The sequence below is a fragment of the Pelmatolapia mariae genome, linkage group LG20 (genome assembly GCF_036321145.2).
Source record: "Pelmatolapia mariae isolate MD_Pm_ZW linkage group LG20, Pm_UMD_F_2, whole genome shotgun sequence".
NCBI classification, from domain to species: domain Eukaryota; kingdom Metazoa; phylum Chordata; class Actinopteri; order Cichliformes; family Cichlidae; genus Pelmatolapia; species Pelmatolapia mariae.
The window spans coordinates 2,826,680-2,849,946 of NC_086244.1; the positions used below are offsets into that span (position 1 = coordinate 2,826,680).

Sequence of the window (23,267 nt, forward strand, 5' to 3'; positions counted from 1 at the left end):
GTAAAATGTTTTTTTTGGATACTTCATTTTAGTGGGTTTGGGTTTCGATCGGGGGCTGGAGGATGCTGAGAGTACTCACAGAGACAGGGAAGTCTGTGTGAGTGTGAGTAGGGGAGGATCCTATTTCTCTTAAAGCCGGGTCAGCAACACAAAGATCAGCAGAGCTGAGAGTGAGAGGCACTGAGGAGGGAACGCACACACTTTTAAACAGGCACACACACTCACACTAAGACAAGCGGCCTTTTGTACACACTCACACAGACAAAAAAACACAGTTGTTGATCTGTCTGACACGCAGACTCTTCGCTGGACTCTGGACCACTTGAGAATATTCCCCAGGACTCTATTTCTCCTCATGCACCTGCGGGGACTCTCAGCGCTCCAGGGGGTCAGTACCCAGAGAGGGACCATGACCCCATGGACCACCCAGGATGGAGCTTCATGCAGCTCCAGAGAGAGGACAGGTTCCAGCGGCCGCTGCAGCCCACTGAGGAGAGCTCCTCTCTGGGTATGGCTGCTGCTGGGGGCTTTGGTGGTTCCTGGAGCCTGGAGCTTTCTGAACGAGGAGCAGGAGGAGCTGCTGGTGGAGCTTCACAACTACTTCAGAGGACAGGTTTCACCCAGCGCCTCGGCCATGATGCCTCTGGTAAGACCCTGCAAGTCATCCCAAATAAGCATAAACAAAGGAAGGGAAGGTAATACAGTACGTTTATCCAATTAATGTCAGATATTGTATCTGATATCACCTTTTCCTCCTCGAGTGCAGACACAGAATATAAAAGCAGACACATCTATAAATGTCTAATTTTCTGTCCAATGTCAGTACATTTAATCACTGTTTTTGCTTATTCATCACAAATAAGCAGAGACGTCTATACTCATAGATATATTAGATATATATCAGCAGATTAGAGTAAAATAGTATGAAGTCATGTTTTTAGGGTATGACTGTAAAAGAATTCAATCGTTAACTATGCTGAACTGGACTCAACATCACCATTATGCTATACTGGTGAGTCCAGGCTACAAGTAATTGTTTGGATCAGGAGCAGACCAAGTGTGATAGTGTTTGATTTAAAGCACAGCATTAAGAAACAAAGATTTTCATCCAGCTTTAGAGAACTCAATAAAAATATATCTTTATCTCACTCTGCTGACCTTTCTTTGTGTGAGCATCAAACTAAACTCTAAATGCAGCATCTCTGTTTTCTGTAGCTGAACTACTTTAAATATGGTTTAAATACAGTTAGCCTACAGCTACAGCAGGCTAACACATAACCAGCTTAGCTGAGAGTGATTCAGCTTCTTTTGATTGAGTAACTTGTGGTTTTGAGCTGTGAATGTGTCATCCCTCCGGGGAGGAAGACGACAGTGGCTTCACTGATCATGAACCATTTATGGTGTTACATATTTCATCTTTTTGACTCATCTTTATGTTGACGCCATCAGGAAATATATGTGATTGCAGGAAACGCAGCAGCATAGAAATACCTTGAAGTTGGTTTAAAAACAGAACAGAAAAGGTTGGCTAATCATGTAAAATGGCGATGACAGAACACAGCTGCAGATCTTTACTGTGTAACAGAAATCACGCCTTCGTATCGCCATTATGATGACGCATTGTTCAGCATTAGTGTATAGACACAGCGAGAAGGTCCTGGATTGGCGTCCTGGGTGTTCTTCATTCCATGTTTAACTGGTTTTTCTAAACTGGTCGTAGGCGTGAATGTGAATTGTCTTTTCTGTGTGTTAGCGCTGGTGTAACCCATCCCTCACCCAGTTTCGGAGAAGAAGTTGAAGAAATGGATGGGTGTTGTTTTTTTCTTGTCTTTATGAACGACAGGAGTAAGCACCCCAGCAGTTACACCAAATATGGACATGAGTCAAAGAAAAACAATACTTCGATAGTGATCATTGTTTCATACAGCAGCGGTTTTAACCAAGTCAAAAGCTCCAAACATCCATCTGTCCATTTGCTTCTCCTTAAGTCAAAATGTATCAGTTATTAACTCAAAAAAACAACTTGAACCATGGATAGTATCATCATCAGACCGCAGCATCTGAGAGACACAGATCTTATTATGGCCAAAGCACAATGCTCTCCCTAAGCACTACAGCCTCACAGACCTGAGTGATGTCACCACCCGAGCCCTTCGCTGTCTTCTGTGCAGCAGAGGGGTTCAGGTGGACTTGAACAGTAATGGGAGGGGCTTGGTCATGTGATGTAGCGAAGCCCTTTTTGACTGCTGTGCTTTGTTTAATGTATTTTGATCCTGTCTATGTTTGTAAATGGTGAATGCACTGCTTCTTTTCTCACTTTTCTACTCTTCTTGAGCATTCAAGGTGCTTTCTATCTAACATTCAAACACATTCACAGTCTGATGTATCCGGAGCAACTCTGGGTAGCATCTTGCCCAAGGATACTTTTGCAGACTGGAGCCGGTTGGGATTGACCCTGAGCCGGAGCCACCTCCGTGTTTGATTAGGGCGTTTCCCACCTATAGTTCGGTTATTCTGGTGCATATCAGCTGATGAGTTTTTAAATTTGTAGCTTTTTCCTGTGGTTTGGTTTCTCTTTACACAGAGAAAACTCCAAGCAAACCAGAATGTGTCACTGCAAACCACATGATGATGCTCAGAGTTGAACAGGTAATTTCGCATACCTGGCATTTTCCCGGTGGGCAGGCGCAGTTTTGGACTAATAGGCCGGTTTGAAGGGATGCTGCACACCGGATTGCCCAATCAAATCTCTTAACTGGCCCCTCCCCCTACCTTCACTGTGTGAAACTTGTAGAAAGGACGAAAGTAACAAAAGTAAAAACAGGAAGAAGGTGCTGTGCTCTGCACCAACGGATAATGTGGAGAATTTACTCCTAACATTAATATTTATCTGAGCAGTTTTTAGGCATAACCCTGGTACCAGCTTACACCTGGTAGTCGTCACACTGAGGCGGGATCACGTTCTCACCATAAACAAACGGCTCTGCAAATCATTTGGAGCCGGAAGGAGACGGCGTCCTCTAACGGGTGACTGTGTGGCTGTTTTGGAGCGCACCTGAGTGTCATTGCTGAGCTCAGATCTGCACAACAAACTGCACCAAAGGGGGAAAACAAACCAGAGTTTGATTTAAACTGAATACAAAGCACAGTTTTACTGAGTTTTACAGTTATTATAGTGCTTTCTGATGAGTGTTTTTGGAGTTTTTCACTCCTGCTGTGATCTCATTATCACACCAGTGATTCTGAGCATTAGTTCTTGTTGTATTATTTGAGTTCTGGTTCCTGTTTAGTTGTTTGTGGAGTTTTGGGCGCACGTTTAGATGACCTTGCTGTTTGTACTAACCCTCGGTTCCTACTTTGAGTTTGTGTGTCATTCCTCCATCTGTTTTAACTTTCTTTTTTATACTTCGTCTCTCTTCTAGCCTTGTTTTCTGGCCCCTGCTTTAGTTTAACTTCCTGTCTGCAGCTTCCCTGATTGTTCTTGTCTGTGTTAACCGTGTTAAGCTGTGCCTCGTTCCCCACCTGTGTCCTGTCGTCCAATCATCCCTCTCTGTATATATAGCCTTTTCTTCTCTTTGTCCATTGTCAGTGTTTGTTGTTGCTTCCCAGTGTTCTGCTCTCAGTGCCCTTCTGTGTTTTGGATTTCTGCTGGGTTCTGATTTTTAGACTTTGTTATCGGCCTCAAAAAAGACTTGCCTTTCATTGTTAGAATTTCTTTTTTCCAGTGGCCAGCATTTAGGTCCAAACCTCTGTAGTCACCACAGTTCAGGACAAATAATTAACCCCATGAAGCCCACACCTCTAAGAACTGTGGGTAATTTATTTAAACGAAGACTACAAAATGTTCTCAGATGTTCTCAAAATGTCTGCCAGTGAGCCTTCATGCATCTGATAGCAGAACTGCCCGAAGCCAATCCAGACTTAAGAAATCTTACAGCTTAGGGTGGGCACTGCAACTGCAGCACACTTCAGAAATGGACTGGACATAAAAAAAAAAATTTTTTTAAATGTTTTATTTGCACCAGGTAATAAATGTTTGTATTTTTTGCTGTAAAGCTGGATTTTTAAACCCTGGGAGTTTATGGGCATCCTTTAGTGTTCACTTCCTTTTTCAGCCCCTCAGTTGCCAGTTCACTGCAGTTAAAGTCATTTCCTCAGTGGCAAACTGCAGATTTGATGACAGTTAAATTAACTTTTTTCCTCACTGTGTGTAATTTGGTTACAACGCAATTGTCTTTAAAGCATCAGCACTTATAACCAGTCTTATGTAAAGCAGCCAAAGGTGTTCACGGCCTGCAGACAAGTGAGGACAACCTTTCACAGAAGATATAATTCTGCATTGCAGTTCATGTGAGATAAGACTGCAGTGACATCAGGCAGGTGTTGCTAATGCTACAGCGGCCTGCGAGTCTCTGTTTCACAACAGTTTAAACCTCCACAAAACTGCTTGTGGGTGGAGGTAGTTTACAGATGTTTGACCACCCAGTCAGTCTTTTCCCAGTTACAGGGATCAGGTCTCCAGTTTTCTGAACCTCGCCTGACTCTGAGCTTCATCCTGAGTAATCCAGAGACCTGAAGACAACACAGACTGACCATTGTGTTCAGAAAGAGATGCTGCTGTTGAGTTTTACTAATCTAATTGTGTTGCATCAGCAGCAACAACCATCCACTGAGCCTCGTGTAAAAGGCTGAACTGAAATCTCTAAAATTAATCTGCTGCTAAAAAAAAGAGACCCCAACAAATTCTATTTTGTAGAGACGAATAAAACTGAAGGGACAAGCTGTGTTTTCAGTCTTTAATACTGTTAATTCCTCTGCATACGTGTGTGAAACTCTACTTTTACTTTGAAACGTGTGTGATTTCTCCGGTTAGAAAATTAAACAGAGGAAATAAGACGATTCTGCTCATTCTCATCACGGTCCGCAATTTATTTTCATCATTTCCAGCTGTGAGCGGCTCTTGCTGTTCTTGAATTATGGGATATCAGCGTTCATCGGAGCCGAAAGCAAATTCAGTTTGAGTTTACGTGACATTGTTTTAAAAGACTCTGGGTGATTATTAGTGCTGAGGCAGCAGGGCGACGTTCGGATCAAAGGCTGCAGTAAAAAAGAGGAAGAGGAACGTGAATATAAGGAGGAGAAGGAGACGGATAAAAACTGACTGGCCGGATGTCTGTTTACTGTCTTTGTCTTCTGTCCAGAATAGACCTGATCCTAATTTCCTAATATTCTCAGTTCTTGTTCTGTTGTCTGCTTTCTCTTCTTCTTCTTCTTCTTCTCTCTGTCGAATGTTCCCCCGAGCACAAGTGCATATGTAATCTCTGGCGCTGTTTGTTGGATCCGTCTTCTAGCTTTGTCTTGTTCTAATTATCCTTGTTTGTATCTGTGTTTTGTGTCCCATGTTTTCATGATGAACACACCAAGGCTGTCCTGAACACCATCTTCTGAACTCTGGAGATTTCAGTGGTAATCAGCAGCAAACGTTTCTCCCAGTGGAGGTGGGGCTGGGATTCTCACCTCATTATTGTCTGATGAAATCATATGCATACGGTAAACACGATGGTCCATGATCACTCAGAAAGAAACAAGTCAGTGCACAAACTGCATGAAACAGAAGAAAGGGAGAGGTCCCTCACTCTGATCCTCACCAAGAGATCCACAGACTTTCTGCCAAGTTTGCAACACGGATAAACAGAAGCATGATAACACTGCTGTGAGTGACAAAGACACCAGGCTGAGATGATAAATAGATCCATATTTTAAAAAGGTGTGGTCTCTAATTACCTTGATCAGAAAGGCTCAGTCGTATACTGTTTGATAAATAAATACTGGAGCATTAAAATGATCAGTCTCTCCAGTTTTTTCTTCTCTAGCCACTCAGTGGAAGGACAGCTGACAGCAGACCACAAGAAGACACTCGTTAGATATCAGCTAAACAATAACAAAGCCTGCCACAACAGCAAACTGGTCAGTTGGCCAGACAGCAGGGAAACACTGTCTGTGTTTTGAAGTGCCTTTTCTGCCCCATCTGAGTATGAATGTGTCAGTGATTAGATTTAAAAAGGCTTGAGGACACAGCGCTGTAGGAAAGTGCAGAAACACATCTTTACCCCGCAAAGAGAAACTGGAAGAATTTAGTAACAGCACTTTTAAAGTTAAAAATCAGACTGAATATATTTGACATCCATATATAAACTTCAGATGACATCATGTTATCAGATGAGAAGATGAAGATGCTAAAAAACATGTTTGCAAATGCAGGTGAAGTGGTGATAATATCACTCAACTATGGTGATACAGCAAGCCAGTGAGTTTAACTTTGTGTTTTCTTATTTATAGAAGCACGAATTAACATTTTAGTTTATTGATAGTCTGATAGCATTTATCAATGAAGGATTAATAAAAAAGCATGATTATCACAGTTCAGTGTGTATGTGAGAGCTTTCTGTCTGTGCAGCTTCTGAGATCAGATAAAAGCTCTGCGATGGTTTTGTGCTGAAGCTTCGGGCTGGCTGCTTGTTTTGGTTTGCTCACTGGACCAGAGACGAGCTGGAGGAAGTCTGACTCGTTTTGGAGATGTTAAAGTGAAAGATGGACTTCTCTGAGTTTGAGTTTCAGAAAGGGAATCAAAGTATTCAGCTGTGTTTGACAAACAGCTGGGATCTTTATCGTGAGTTCATACTTACACTTAAATATCCTTCTAATTAAAATCATAACTGCTTCCATATTTTTTCACTTTGTAATTTTATCATATCAGGACAGATAAGTCATGTAACAGGAGAAACATGTCCAGCTGTTTAGATGATGGAGAATCTATTGCTGACATGACCTGACATGTTGTATTTCAGGTTAACATTCAGTCTGTTTTTCATAATTCAAAGAAAATAAGTCTTTCAGTACCTATAAAAGAGCGAGACCGCCTTTTATCAAACGATAAAACACATCACTGTTTGTTCCACTTTTGCACTTTTTGGCTCTGGAGACAATGTTAGTCGTTTTTATTCTGCTGGAAACATATCGACTACATACATCATTTGCATAATCAATGCCACAGGAAGCTCTTTAGCTTTTTTTCTGGAGTAAAAATATGAAGTCAGAAGAGCTCTATAAAGTGAGTAAACACCAAGCAGGAAGAATATTTATATTTTTGTTTCCTTCATCCTTCAAAAATAGTTTGTTTTTTAATCTTTTATGTGAATCTGTTTTTATCAAAGGTTAATTTGACTACAAACACAGACAAGGAGCTTTTCATTGGTCCTTGGTTTTTCAGATAGCAAACTTATATTTGTGGATTTTTGGCCTCTGCTCTTCTGAAAAGAATCCAGCATGATTGAGGCCAGAATGTTTGTGAAATGTCAGATCCAGCTTTTGAACAGTTCAACATGAGGTCTGACTGAGTCATGTCATGTTACCTTAGTTAAAGTGACATTGGGAGTCCCAGTAGGTCAGTTCCTTGGAACTGTTAGTCTTCCCCTTTTACTGGCTCCACTTACAATCAGTTGATTTTACTTATGTGCGAAGGAGAACAGTGGCGCAGTCTACAGTGTGGATGTGAACATTACTTATATTTTATTTCCCAAAAAGATGAGGGTGCGACGCTAAAGTGCAAACCGTGTCCAGAGCAGAAACAGCTGCATTGTACTGCTAACAGAACTTTGGCTCTTTGTAAACATCTGCATAGACAGCATGCTAATGCTAAGCTAGCCCAGAGCCCAGAGCCATTTTAAAGCCGAGTGACCCAGCAGCCTGACCCTGACCCTCAGCACGTAACCAAAGTGATCAGCGCTCAGGCTGAAGCCTCCAGTTCTACCTGTTCATGTTTCTAAGTAGAGTCACTGTGGTGACCACTTTGAAGTCTCTTTGTGTTTGATTTCATCTTTGCTTTGTGCTGTTGCATTTACCTTCATACCTAAATACCAAGAAAAACACTGTATGTGTCATTATTATAGGGGTTTGTGTGGGACTACAGTCTGTAGGTTAATATTTTCAAATGGTAATTATGAAAGCATTTCAGGTCATTTTACCGCCATTCTTCTGTGAGCACTTAAGAAAACTGTTCTTTGCCGCCCTCCTGCTGTGTGCCCAGCCTGGAGGCTGCGGTCTGTGACCGGCTCACGGTGCAGACAGCTCCCTGTGATAGTGTTTCCTCACTTGGCTAATGCGTACCCAGCCCAATTTTACTCTTTAAGTGTGTGTGTGTGTGTGTGTATATGTGTGTGTGTGTGTGTGTGGGGGGGGTGGGGGTGGGGGGGAATGTGTGTATCCATGACCGTTTCTGTTAATGAGAGTGCGGGGAATGAGTGGGAGGGTGGGGTGGGCTGCTTTTAACCATGTAAAGCACTTTGTGCTACAGTTTGTTTTGTATGAAAAGTGCTTTATAAATAAAGATTGATTGATTGATTGATATATATAATGCATTACTTTTTTTGGAGTAACAACACAACAAAGAGAAGAAATACTTCCAACACGCACAAACATTCGACCCACAGCATGTAATTGATTCTGATGTCTTTGATATGCTGTTTATTGATGGTGGTGACTCTTAAAGCAGAGCGAATGAGAAACAGATAATCGATAAGGATATTGATACCAGAATCTGAATCGCTAAATTCTTATCGTCCCATCTCTCGATTAAACCTTTTGTGCCCGGGCCTGAGAGCGAACTGAAGACTCTGCTCCCCACACAGACGCTCAGGGCACACCTCTGACTGCCAAATGGCAGCATCATGCAGGACACAAACATCAGCCAAGATCTGTCAAAATTTGGGTCACATGTTAACCACAAGCAATTAAACCTCTGAAGCCCATAAACCAGAAGAAAGGATTAGTCCGTTTTCCACCACAGGAACTTTAATGTGTGGTTCCACTGTGGAAATCTCCTCAGCAGGGCAGCTATTAGGATTGGTTTTAGTGGAGAGAGTGATGTAGAAAAACTCCAGCGAGCGGGACGATAGGTTAAACTGAGAAACGAAAACACAATAAGTGCAATTTTTAAAGATCTGGGAGACCTGGGAGAACGAATGAGATGAAAAATAAATGCGGGAACTGCATCAGTGAGGTGATGTAGGGATTTTGGTGCTGATGAAGTCCACAGAGTCCACAGGTGATCCTTTTGGTTTAGAGAGTGTGGACCAGCAGGGATCAGAATCAGCACCTCCAAAACTGAGGCCACGGCGCTCACCTAGAAAAGAATGGATGGTTCGATGCGGTGTCTGCAGTGATGCTGCACGTAATCTCTCTGACACTGGACTCTCAGCTGGCCTGGGGGGGTCGTCTCTGTGACCCCCTGGAAGAGCTGAAGGATGTGGCCGAGCATCTCTGACTAAGGCTAGACTGCTGTCAGTGACTCTGAGCGATCACACATCTGCAGCTCAGACAGAAATGAAAAACTGAGATGTAACCTGGGCTTTTATATCAAGTCTTCAATGTAAAAACAGCTGCCAGATGTCTGAGGGAGTCTTTTATTTCTCTGATAAACGTTTGAGTGCTTGTGATGGACACACTAGGACGTGAGTGTCAGAGGGACGTTGCCCAGAATTGTAGTTATCGATGTTCAGGTTCAAGTTATTCTCTTGTTTTGTAATTCCAGCATCTGAGGTGCTGTGAATTTCATTACCTCCCTGTTTGCTTTCTCTAACATCTCATGGTTAATCTACTCCACTTGTCTCCTCAGTATCACTATAACCCTGGAGAACCCATGGGGTCAGATCCGACCCCATTGGTTTTCTAGGGAACCCATGGGGTCAAATTTGACCCCATGGTTTCTCCAGGGATAAACACCTCAGGACACATAGAAGCACCTGTTATGCTGAATGCTGCAGTTTGTTTTAGGTGTAGTTACAGAACTGCTAGCATGGCTTTGTTTATTTCTCTTTCCTATCTTCCAGCATACAATGGATGGCAAAGATCCATTTTAATAACACTGCCTCCCCGCCTCCTTTTAGTACCAACCAAAACCATTTTTAATTCACTCAGTGAGTTGATAAAAACTTGCTTGCACAGGTTGGAAGAGCAGGGTCATCACTCTTCATGAGATAACTGCATTTCAAAAAAGCAGCAGAGTAAATCAGGCCTGGGTTCCAGGAACAGGCGGGTGTTTCCCGCTGCAGACGCCCTCCAGTTATTAGCAAGCGTGTCAGAGGGAGCAGACTGAACAGCGAGGGAGTGAGCGATCAAGGTTGAGCAACAGAAGAGGAGGACGGCTGGGAAAGAGCCAAGCGGTGAAGAGGGGGGAAGAGAAGATTTAGATAGAGAGAGAAAAGAAAATTAGGTAGAGAATGAATGAGTGTCCAGAGGAATGTGTGTGTGTGTGTGTGTGTGTGTGTGTGTGTGTGTGTGTGTGTGTGTGTGTGTGTGTGTGTGTGTGTGTGTGTGTGTGTGTGTGTGTGTGTGTGTGTGTGGACCAGGGGAGGTCTCAGCCTGTCTCAGCCTCCATGGGAGCCCCACAGGGACGTTTCCATTTTCATATTATTTTCTTATGATTTTAGCTGGACTGGAGAGAAAAAGATGTGAAAAGGTTCAAGGAGACAAGGAAGGGAAGGAGGTAGGAAGGAGAAGACAAATGAGGGAAGAAAGAGGAGGTAAGAAGACGGTGATGGAAAAGAGGAGCAACAGGGAGATGAGGGGAGACTCAAAGGGAGGAGGAGAAAGAGACAGAGGACAGAGTTCAGCATTTGTTGGGATGTAAAGGCGTCTGCACACAGCTGGTTCAGAGACCTGGACTGAGCCAAACCAGTACAACCAGTACAGGGGAACCAGATGGAAAGGGCACAAAGGAGAATCAGGCTGACCAGTTCACATCCAGCTGAACAGAACAATGACGTTGACGAACTACTCGTCACATGTTAGAGCCCGAAACTGAACTAGAGCCCAGGCCTGCAGAGAAACTGTCAGACTGAGCCCCTCCTCCTCTGAGCCCAGACACCCATCAGAGTAACATCATCCAGAATATTCCTTCAGTCACTCCTCGCTCACAGCTGCAGGTGAAATAAGTAATAGATGCAGCTGTGAATCAAGAGCTAGACTCTCGCCCCTAGAAGTGGCTGGCACAGCGTCCACACCACTGCAGGCACTTTCAGCATCGCTTTTGTTTTCACTCAATTTCTACTTCTGTTTTTAGTCACTGGTTAGATTTAGACACTGAAAGCACTGCAGTATTACTATTATTATTATTATTAGGGAAATGTTCTGCCTGGAATTAAAATACTCCCCAGGAAAAATAATGATACGACAGCTCCGCCTCACTACAGCCAGACTACAGCCTCCTGATGGTTCACCAATCCAGGTTAAAATCTGGGGGGTTCTAATCCATCTTGACCTGATACTTATTTATTTTATCTGACTTATGAGTAAGCAATGGCAAATGCAAACAAACTAACTAATAAATCTGTTTCGGATATATTTTGTTTGGGGGGGGGGGGGGGGGGGGGGGTCTGACAATCGGCACACATTTCCAACATTTGTTTTGAAATGTGCTCTAGAAACAAACTCAACTTTGATTGTAGCCAGGACTCACTAAGTAAACTCATCCTTTGTGATTTTAAAGTCCAAGATTCAATTACGTTTTATTTATACGCACAGATAAAAGTAGCTATGCATACGCACTTTATACTGAAGTCCACAGCTGAGGGAGAAACCTCCACTCAGTGATCCTCTGTGCGCTTGGAAACAGGGAAAAATATCCATTAATTTATGAGTCAGCGATTAAAACACAAAAACTTTGTTCAGATTACAAAAAACAGGCTGCGGTTAAACTCAGGCGAACATAATCAGCTGTTCTCAGATCAGGTGACTTCCAGTACAGTCGACAGCGATGATCGTGTGTGTGAGTGTGTGTGTGTGTGTGTGTGTGTGTCCACCACATGACCTGAAAGCCATAATACAGACCAGATGTTGCGAGCGCCTGCAGGGAGAGGAATGTGAAGGAGACCCCTGACTATTGTTTGTGTTGCATGTCAGCGCTGGACAAATAAACACACACACGTGCACACGCACACACGCACACGGGGATATTAAACTCCCTGTCAGGGTCCTGTTGTTCATTCTTTAGGTTTCGTAGCAACAGTGACTCAAACCACGAGCTGCAGACAACAGGCTGACTTAAAGACGTCACTGTGCTCCGTCTCATCACTCATGACCATCATCACATGACGTCTTCAGCAGCAGTGGGAGGCAAACAGCGGCCGCATCTGCCCCTGACAGTGGACATTCAAATCAGAACTCTTAATGGTGACTTTGACCGGTTTCGTCCGAAAAGTTGTCGCAGATAAATACAACAAAATAAAACCAGTACCAGCAGGAAGATTTATTCATAACACACGGGAAAAGACCCAGGGAAACTGAGTTAACAATAAAAATGATCAAAACCCTGAAAACCATGACTTTGACACACGAGCCTCAACTCTCGCGGCCCGGTACCAAACGACTCACGGACTGATACCGGTCCATTGTCATTTCTTGTCCTAGTCGGAGCATTTTTTGGTTGGTCTTCCTAAAAGGAAGCTGATACTGTTCTTAATGACTTTTTTTAAGGTCACGCGTCCTTGCAGTGGGCTATTGACCTTTCACCAGATCAGTTTCTGTACAGGAACCTGCTGTTAAAGCCACAGACGTGATGGGAAGGAAATGTGCACGTCAGGGGGTCAGACTGCGTTCAGGGTCAGAGGTCAGGGGTAAGGGGTCGCCCATGATTTGTCTTGTATAAAGGAAGCAGGATAGAAAATAATTGGAAAAAATAAATAACTTCAGCATCTTTAAATGACTGTGAGGCCAGGACAGGATGACTCAGCCTTGGTGGCTCAAACACAATGGCTGCTTATGAATCAGCTCTCTGCGTTCCACATTTCATTGGTCTGATATTAAATGTCATATCATGTGCAATAATATTTATTTAACTACTGGCTGTCAAATTTACTTTAAGAGGCCGTTCAGCTTATGAAGCCTCTACCAGTGTCACAGAAAACAGCAACAATGATCCTGCTGTTGACTCTGCTGGAGAGCTGTGGCTGATTTTATAGTACTGGGAGATATGGAGGTGGTTATATAATCAGATTAAAGCAGCTCCAGAATATTTTGTACATTGCTGTTTTGGATTTACTGTTTTATGGCTTGTTAAACTCTTGGGAAATGCAATGCAATGAAATTATCATGATAATTAAAAGCAGGTTTAAAGAGGGGAGGGAACCAAAAAATGGAGAAGGGTTATAAAACCACCAATTTAATCTCACAAACAATAATTCATAAGTATGACTTTAGTAACTTCTGGTGTGAAATTTTAATAAAAAATATACACTCAGTTGTCGTGAAAGCGTCGGTGCTGTGCCTACATTAAAACTCTGAATTGTGCACAAATAAACATGAAGACCAAATAACTGGACAGAGTCGTGGTCGTCATCCCTGTTGAACTGCAGCTTGCAGCACATGAACGACGATGTGCACCAATTCATTGATGTCTGTGTGTCTTTTGTACTTGCATGCATGAAATTTGCTTTCATCTCTGCTTCGAGTCCTGATCCGGGCGAACCAGCCAACGACTTCAAGGCCGTGATATCAGAGCCACATGTACGGCACAGATCAATAAAAGGATAAAAGTCAGCTTGTGTTTTACAGAGAGTCACTTACAAGGCAGCACTGAACACACAGTTATTATATTTATGGGTCATAATTATGCCATAATTATTATGTTTGTCCCACAATACGAAAAACACTTCAGCAACACAACATGAACACAATCAATATCTGATTACAAAAAATCAAGCATGACTGAGGAACTTAGGCTTTACATTTCCACTTCCTCCTCTCGTGTTCTCGTTCTTACGTCTTTCTCCGTCTCAGAGTGAACTCATCACACCGAGGGTTTTTTCTCCCTGTACCTGTACCTCAGACCCACTGTGTGCTACCGTCTGTTACTGTTGCTATTTCACTGTAATTTGTATCAACAGTGTAATGAACAGGATATAATTCTGAAATGAAAGTTAGCTGTAACAGAATTATCAGTAGGGACGGGCACTGATAAGATTCATTTGATTTTTTTTAGTTCTCATTGATTGTCTTTGGGTTCTTACTGGCTCAGCTTTGAGAGTCACCACGATCTCTAAGCAGCATATCAAAGACTTTACCTTCATGTGAATGAGTCGCATGCTGTGTGGTGCAGGTGCTTGTAAAGAGCTGGAGTTGCGTTGGCAGCATCATGCAGTTGTTTCCGTCCTGCAGGCAGTTTGCAATTAACTCGTCCTTTTGTGCAATAAAAATAAAAGTAATGTCCATATCCAGGCTGGAGACTGAGCCACTATTTTCCTCCTCCGGCATGCAAAATGTAACTGAACTGACTGTAGACAAATGGATCCGATAAGCGTAATCCATAAGCAGGCACACTAACAATTCCAAGGAACTGAACCTCTGGGAACTGGTTCTCTATTTCTACTAATCTTAAATATTTGAACAACAATGAGGATGGTCCAAGTGCATTGATTTATTTTTTTATTCTGGGGCTTCCCTATAGTAGAGTTCATGATCGACACACAACAGGGATGCAGGTGGATGTTGAACAGAAGACGAGTCTTTATTTGGGGCTGCACAAAACACTACAAAACCAAATCCAACGGGGAACTGAGACAAACTAACAAAATCATAAACTGGGGGAAGCTAAACAACACAACACTAGATACAGAGGGAAAAAAACAATACAGAACCTGAGACCTGAAGAAACCTGGGACTTGGAAAACACGAGAAAAACAGAGGAAACACAGATGAACCGACGAGACAGGAAGCAAAACACGGGACTGTCAAAGTAAAACAGGAAATACATGAACATAGAAACCAGGATAACCAGACGGAACACAAAGGAAGCATCTAAAAAAATCACTAAAGTACAACCAGAAACTAACAGACGCAAACAATAATAATAATAAAAAAACAAACACCGAGTCTCCAGACTCAGGATCATGACAGGAATGTTGGAAAAAGGCGTTTTGTCAACCAGCTTTACTTTTACATGTTCATTTGATTGATTTAAACTCTGACTGCTTTTAATATGCTTTTTATATACTTCCTCTCTGTATCTAAAGTTATAACATGTTGCCTTGCAAAATGACATGAGCTGTTTATGATTAACAAACAGCAGATTTGGTGGTGCCAAACCGGCACTTTTGTAACATTCAGTGGTTGTTTGCAGAAATGGGATCCAAACCTGAAGCTGGTGGCAGAGGGCTACGCTGCTAAATGCATCTGGAACCACAACCCAGAACTGGAAGATACTGGAGAGAATCTGTACGCTGGCACCGGGCCCCTGGACCTCCGAATGGCTCTGGAGAAATGGTTCCTGGGTGAGTGATCTCAGAAGTAAATATTTGTTGGCTTTCTTGTTTACAGCAGACAGATTACCGTTAGTGGTTATCTTTGAACAGTAGAAGTGAGGCTTACAGACAATCACTCCAAGCAGTGTTGGTTTTCAGTATTTTACAACCACGAGATCTGCAATCCAATGTATTTCACAATGAAAAGTCAAAGCAAATAAGATGTTTGTCTATTTATAATCACTACTAAACCTTTCCTACAGTAACACAGTCTCTTTGAGTCGACTTGTCAGGGGTTTTAAAAAATTACTTCTGCTTTTAAAATACGATCACCACAACTAGTTTTGTTTCTCGTATCACCCTATTAGAGCACTTCGCTCTCACACTGCAGGCTTACTTGTTGTTCCTAGAGTATTTAAAAGTAGAATGGGAGGCAGAGCCTTCAGTTTTCAGGCCCCTCTTCTGTGGAACCAGCTTCCAGTTTGGATTCAGGAGACAGACACTATCTCTACTTTTAAGATTAGGCTTCAAACTTTCCTTTTTGCTAAAGCATATAGTTAGGGCTGGACCAGGTGACCCTGAATCCTCCCTTAGTTATGCTGCAATAGGTGTAGGCTGCCGGGGGATTCCCATGATGCACTGGGTGTTTCTTCTTCACTCACTATGTGTTTGTACACTTCTCTGCATTTAATCCACTGTCACCAAGTGCTTGCTGTTAGGGGGACACCTGATTGTTGGGGTTTTCTCTGTATTATTGAAGAGCCTTTACCTTACAATATAAAGCACCTTGAGGCGACTGCTGTTGTGAAAGTGTGTAACAGTGGATTGAATTGTGACTGTAAATGTTCAGGATAATGACAATTCTCATAAATCTGAAGGAATAACTAAACATTGTCACAGTGCTCATTATTGCAATAAATCAAAAACTGTCACTCTGTAATAAACAAAAGCAAATTAACAGAGCAGGACTCGAGCATTTCACCAAGTTATAATTTTTCTAAAATGGACTAGTTTGAGGAAAGTTATAAACTTTAATATCCATCAGCTCACCTGTGGCACACCCAGGCTGAGGTTGGAGTTTTGATTTTTTGAGTTTTGCAAATTTTCCTCAGCTTTGGTAACTAAAAACATTTCTGCTACAGTAGAATGCAGACTAGATTTTAAATGCATTGTTATGTTGCAGTATCACTAAAAGTATTTTTGCTACTGTGATGTTAATAGATTAACCTACCACACATTAATAATCCCTCCTTTAACTATGGATTAGTGATTTACTTAACTTGTATAAAAATGTAACTTTAACACTGAATGTTAAAGTTACAACTCCTGTTGTAGTTTCTCAGTTTTCACCACTTTTTGTATTTGATTTCACTCGGCTGTGCTGAAATTGTTGCTTTTTGTTTTGTGAGATTTCTTGTGGTTTTTCCAAACATTATAGTTCTGACAGCAGTGCCCTGTGCCAGACCAGCACTTTAGTTCTGCATCCTTATTGAACCTTATTGTTATAGCTTCTGTTTATTATTTTGGCTGCTGTAACACGAGAATCTCTCAAGTTTCAGGATAAACATACCAGATGTTCATTTTGAATGCAGAACTTTTACTTGTCATTGGATATGTCCTGAATGTGGTGATTCTTCAACTAAGTCTCATCATTGTTCAAATTAGAATAGTGTGTTCTAATTGATCTGTTCTGTGCAGAACGCCTGGACTACGACTTCCAGAACAACAGCTGTGACGAAGATAAGATGTGTGGACACTACACGCAGGTCACAAACACACAAACACACACACACACACACATACAGTATACACAGTTAGGCTATGTATGTGGACAATGACAGGGTGCACGCCCAAACTGAGAATGACTTTAATTATCAATCAACTGTCCAGTTACTTCTAAGTAATGGGAATATGACTAAAATGACTGTAGTTCCTAAACAGTTCAATACTTTTGTTAAACTCCTCGAATTAAAGCTGAGAGTCTGCACTTCAATCACATCCTGAGATATTTTATTTAAAATCCACTGCAGAGGACATTGTCCAAACCTTGTGTAGAATGTGGCGGATCCACTCAGTTTAAACTGTGCGTGTGTGTTACAGATGGTGTGGGCAGACACACACAGAGTGGGCTGTGCCTTCCATCTCTGTGACACTATGGAGGGACTGGATTGGGATAGAGTCTCCTTCCTCGTCTGTAACTACTACCCAGCGTCAGTACCACGACTCCATCCAGTGTTACTGCTGCACAATACTACAACAAGTGCTCCCTCTTGTGGACAGTACTAATAATTGTGTGAATGCTGTAAAGCGCTCACACAAATTGAGCTATTATTGAGCTATTCATGTATAATTCAGCTTTTTCATATCTTCTTCCATTTTAATTTAATCCCTCTTTAAGTTTTCAGTTGCATCATTGTGATTTTTCAGAAAATACATGTGTTGATATGGTTGCTATGCAGTTTGCTTCGAGTGGCCCACTGGACCGTTCTGAATCTTTTCTTCGTGTCTGAACAACTTCTTGCTACTCGCTCAGTTTTCACTCTATCATTATTGTGGAAGTAACAGATTTTTGTCAAATCGTCTCAGAGCAACACAAAGTCTGAAAACTCTCCGTTTTCGAATTGTCATATCTCCTCAATGAAACAATTTCAAGGCTTGAGCCTTTGGCCAATATATCTTCAGACACTCCTAACGCTCACAATTCAATAATTTTGTCAGACTGTTTATCCATGAATTGCATTTTTTGAGGGTAGGAAATCTGTGCTTCTCTCGGATTTCAAACTCTGGAAAGGAAGCACTTTTTTCTCTTGTTATATCTCCTTCATGGATTTCCACAGAGACCTGAAAACCTCCATGATGGTTCACCAAAGCCTGATGATTGTTACGGTGAAAGAATGATGGTGGATGCTTCAAATAGATTTAACGTTACAAAACGTTGTTTGAGAGCAAGTCAAGGCAGTTTTCGCTTCTCCTCTACTCAGTTATGGTACATTACACGTCATACATCTTTAATAATTCATATTGTAATAATGAATTATGAACACCTGAAGATTTCCCCATCTGTTCTTAAAAGAAGGGTGCAAGAATGACCATTTTAGCCCACACGGTTAGGAAATTATGGCCATTTGTTCGAGGGGAATCCTGAATGAATTCAGCAACTTTTCTAATATGTACTTCAGCTTCTTCACCTCCAACTCCAGTGTCTGAGATAAGTGCCTGTTTGGCTCACTGAGATGAGCAGCCGCTGTTATACTGGGCGGCGCAGGTTAGAATCCTACCTGTGGCTGTTGCAGTACATCTTCCCCACTCACATTTATTCTGCTTTCTTGACACTCTTCAGTGTACCCTTTCAAATAAAGCTGTCTTCAGCAAACACTTCAGCTTCTACACTTGTTTTCAGCAGACAGCAGCCAATTTCTCATCATTCAACAACTATTACTTGTGACGGAACTTGTTCAGCTTTTTTCAGCTGACTGAAGAATTGTAATAAATTAGCAGAAATATTGACCAAGAAAAAGTTTTTATGAAATCAGCAACTTTTCTAATATGTACTTCAGCTTCTTCACCTCCGTTTCCAGTATTGGGGATAAGTGCCTGTTTGGCTCCCTGAAATGAGCAGCTGCCATTAGGCTGGGCGGCGCAGGTTCGAATCCTACCCGTGGCTCTTGCCGCACATCTTCCCCACTCTTGCTCATTCTGCTTTCTTGACACTCTTCAGTGTACCCTTTCAAATAAAGCTGTCTTCAGCAAACACTTCAGCTTCTACATTTCTTTTCAGCAGATAGTTCTGCTTCTTCTGCATTTTTCGGCAGTTAATTTCCACTACACAGCATTCACACTGCATTTTTGCAGGAAATGCAAATTCTTTTTGTTACACTTTACTTGTTTGAGTGAAGGCAGGAGACACGTCATTAAATGTGAATTCTTTGGGCTGTATTGTATATTTTAACATCCCTTTGTTAACTTATACTTTTTAAAGTCAGTTGATTCACAGTTATACAGGCAATTTAATACAATGCATATATACATTGGTGGTGCCTCATGCTGCGGACAAACTAACAAAGACTAACACTCAACTGTTTAACTCAGTTTCTGTTAGTTTTTCTTTTTATTTCTGTTTTTCTTGTAACACAATCTGGAGTTATTAAATTTGGATTTGTGTGATATTTTGTGTATGTGTGTTCAGAGGGAACTATGAAGAAATGCGACCGTATGTTGAAGGTGATTGGTGCTCCAGATGCCCCGAAAACCTCCAGAAATGTGAAAACAATCTCTGTGGTAAGAGTACGACAGGCTGCCTTTACTCCTCCTGATCTGTGTTCATCCACATCAGCATTTTATTTTAGGACTTTATTTTTATTGATGTATTTTTTATCAGCATATACATTTAATATAATATATGTTTGCTATCGTGCTGTCCCATGTCAAATTTGATATGGACTGTAGATCCACCAGTGTGGGTCGAATCAAAGGAAATTGTGACTTTGTGGGATCTCGACATGTCATGCCTGTGTGTATTTTTTCTGGAGCAATGGTGACAGAGTTTAAGGGGGACGTCAGCTCTGTTATGAGCACAGTCTGCGTTCCCAGCACATGTGCCCGGGTTCCTTACCTAAAAATATTTCTCACTGGCAGCATTAACGACTGCGAGACCTCATTAGATCCCAGATTAAAACAAGTTTTTCTTCATTTATGTTTTCCAGTTCCCGACACAGTAGAAGAAGAGGATGAAGATGATGATGTGACAACTGATCCCATGCTCACAACAGGAGAATCCAGTCCTGATGCAAAAACTGATCCCCTCCAACCTACAGAAGATGATGGTTTTCCTACACCACCTGACTTCCCAGTGGAGTCTACCACCGCTGACGGCATTCCCAGTGTTCCCACCGTGCACTTTGCATTGAGCTCTGAAGATACACCACCTCCACACACCACGGCTGAGGCAACCAAGGCTCCATCTGCCCCCCCAACAACGCTCGTTACACTGATAAACAAGATCAGTCCTGACACGAGGGAAGAGGAGAAGGAGCAGGAGAAAGAGGAAGAGGAGAAACTAAATGAAACGCCACATAAGGAGGAGAAAGGTGTGAAGAGAGTCGTTGGAAGTATAATAAATAAGGACAGTAGCGCTGCACAGAACAGTGCTGGCTCGATGTCCTCGCCTTCAGTCCTGCTAGCCTGTCTGACTGGGATCCTGATTGTCAGGCTGTGAGTAGAAGAGGAAGCGTTCTCCTCACTTCACCATACTTGCATTGACTGCACATGGCCTTGTTAATTCCTCCCACTGTTTCCCCTCTCTGCCTTGTCGAGCAAAATAGGTCAATTTATAAATCAGCCTCACCATAACACAGCTGCCATTTCTGCCACGTCTGCATCAAGTCTGGACTGAGATTTGGGTCAAACAATGTGTGCATAACCTGCTTCAACCTGCCTGGAAAACTAAAGTCTTACAGCCAGTAAACTACCGTTCACTGACAGGAAATATGATGTTTTCCAAAACAGCTTCAGAGCAGTTTGTGAAATAGTTAAAAAAAGATTAATCTATTGGTTCGTGGACACACAGTCACGGTTACTGTTGCAGTTTGGTTAGATGGTTTCATTTGTGGTTTGGGTAAGTCTCTGTAGTCAAAGGATAAGATTTTGGCATCAAGAGCAGGTTTCCTTTTATACTTTTACTCATCACACCTGAGCAGGTTTTGATTATCTGCAGGTTCACAGTCTCTGTGGAGATCAATGCATCGGATAACCCATATGGAAAAGAAGTAGAAAAAACTTATAAAAGACATCAACATCAGATTTGGCTTGCTTCATATAGTGAATCATATAAGGCTTATATGATTTACTCATGAAAGTGGTCAGTTTCTCATTACTTTCATATATTGTTTTAGGAAGTATCCAAAACATACAAGTTTCACACAAGACAGATACAAACTTTATAAGATTTATATAAATCTTTTCCATATGGGAACTGCTGAATATGCTACTGTCAGTTTTTAATTTTGAGTTTTCAAAAGTTATCGGAATGTACAAACATCAACCAGTGGATGAAAATAGAAATTTTGGCAGCAATATCTGCTTTCTAACTAAACACTGAAAACTTAGCAGGTGCCCCAAAAGGCCACAAAGTAGCTTAATAATATACAGAAATTAAAAATCATAAAACACGTCACATTTTCTGCCCATTCTCATGTTTAATTCAGTCTTAGAATCACTGCCTATGTGCTCAAAACAGCACATAGGATTTTATTTCCCTTTTCAAAGCACAGAGCTGGAAGGCCTGTCCACATATCTGCTAACCTAAGAAAACGTCGGCCTTTAGACCCACAGGCTAAATTGGATACAAATAGGCTGGTGTAAAATGTTAACCACAGGTTAGGTAGTGCCAGCTTCGTGCAAGTTTGTCTTAAAAAATATGTGGTTTCTGGCACAATATAAACTTCTTAATTACATAATAAGTTATGTATAAGTTGTATCGTGAAAGAAGGGAGATCCATGTCCCTGTACGTGAACAAGTTGTTTTCCTCACCGCTTCAGAGAGGATTGAGGATTTTTTTCACTTATATCAGATTCAACTGTGTCCATCAGAACATCAGGTAGGAGTCTGAACATGGTTAGCCTATAGCTTAGCATAAAGACTGGAAGCTGTCTCCAGATTTGATGACATCATCAGATCAAATAACCTGTGCTTAATTTAACAAATAATTTGAACACCTGCAGCAGCTGTTTTGGACCCCATGTTTTAAGCCTCATTCAACCTTCACAGAAACACAGTAAATGGTTTAAACTGTGCTGTTAAATCTATGAGCACAAATGACTTCAACTCCCTGAGAATGTAGGACACTGAATATGTAATTATTTAGACTTTGTTTTAAACTTAGTAAAATGAAGTGTAAATATTTTGTCAAAATATTAAATGTAATAAAGTTTCACCAACCTGTTTGTAACTTTATCCGTTTCTATCTTTACATGTAAAAATGTCCAGGATGTAAAATGTCGGCCCGTGTAGTCTAAATGAAGATAACAGCAGGAGTGTCATTAATGAAACCTGCGTTTCCAATCAGATCATAAAAATGTCTTAAATTATTGAACAGTTTAATAGATGGAAAATTATGGAAGAAACTCCTGGTGAATAACTGAATTGTATAACCGTCACAGCTGGTTTACAGGTCAAAACCCCAAACAGTTGTTTTCCTCTACTTCCAGTCTTTGTGCTAATAAGTTAATCATATCCCTCATCTTACTTACTTACTGGCAGAAACTCTGATACGTGAAATAGCCAGAAGCATTTTCCTTTATTGTGAGACCGCACATTAGGTTCACCCTTACACCAAAAAACTGAATTTGCTTCATATTTTTGATGTTTTGTTGCTACTATGCCATCAAAAACTGTGGAAAGTCCTAATGATCTTATTTTATGCACAAAAACGTGTAAGGAAGTGAAATACCAAAATATATATATATGAACATTATTTTACTTACATATTTTTCATTTGGAGTTTGAGCTCCGTCAGATATTTACAGCAGTGCTGTGCTTCCTCTGCACTGAAAACCAAACAGCACTGGAGTGCTGCAGAGAAGCTGCTCACAAACTGATCCCCCGCTGAGATCACCTCTTTGTTTTTGGATGTTGTGTAATGATGAAAGTGATGTGCTTCAGTATCATCAAGTGAAAGCTAACCGAGTGGGAGACATTTTGTTTTACAGGGATTTTAGTGTTGTAGTAGGTTTGCAGGAGAAATAATCACTGAGTGTGTTTGTTGTGTTTCAAACTGACGACCCTGCTTCTTCTTTTTCACCGCTACATGTCTACTGTACACCGTATTCTCTCTCAGACTGGAACTACAACTGGACAACATCTAACAATTGACATATCTCTGCTACGCTGTCTTAGAAGGAAAATTACCATAATTATCCTAAATAACTTTAGCAAAGGTGGCTGTAAATGTCTGTATATAAGATAAATAAAAAAAA

General features: G+C 41.4%; 1 protein-coding gene across 1 annotated transcript; it reads left to right on the forward strand.

Annotated features, from left to right (window-relative positions):
• Window positions 1-174: 174 nt before the first annotated feature.
• On the forward strand, window positions 175-23,267 carry LOC134619372 (peptidase inhibitor 16-like). Its single transcript, XM_063465182.1, has 6 exons — window positions 175-646; window positions 15,173-15,323; window positions 16,992-17,059; window positions 17,394-17,503; window positions 19,480-19,571; window positions 19,997-23,267. Exons 1-6 carry the CDS (start codon window positions 356-358, stop codon window positions 20,506-20,508), a joined length of 1,224 nt encoding a protein of 407 aa, XP_063321252.1. The 5' UTR covers window positions 175-355; the 3' UTR covers window positions 20,509-23,267.

What these genes read in the sequence shown, in the direction of transcription:
- LOC134619372 (XM_063465182.1), top strand. Translation starts at nt 356, where the DNA reads ATGCACCTGCGGGGACTCTCAGCGCTCCAGGGGGTCAGTACCCAGAGA. An exon ending in TCTGGAGAAATGGTTCCTGG is followed by an intron (nt 15,324 to 16,991) that starts GTGAGTGATCTC and finishes TGTTCTGTGCAG; the next exon opens with AACGCCTGGACTACGACTTC. An exon ending in GTCTGTAACTACTACCCAGC is followed by an intron (nt 17,504 to 19,479) that starts GTCAGTACCACG and finishes ATGTGTGTTCAG; the next exon opens with AGGGAACTATGAAGAAATGC.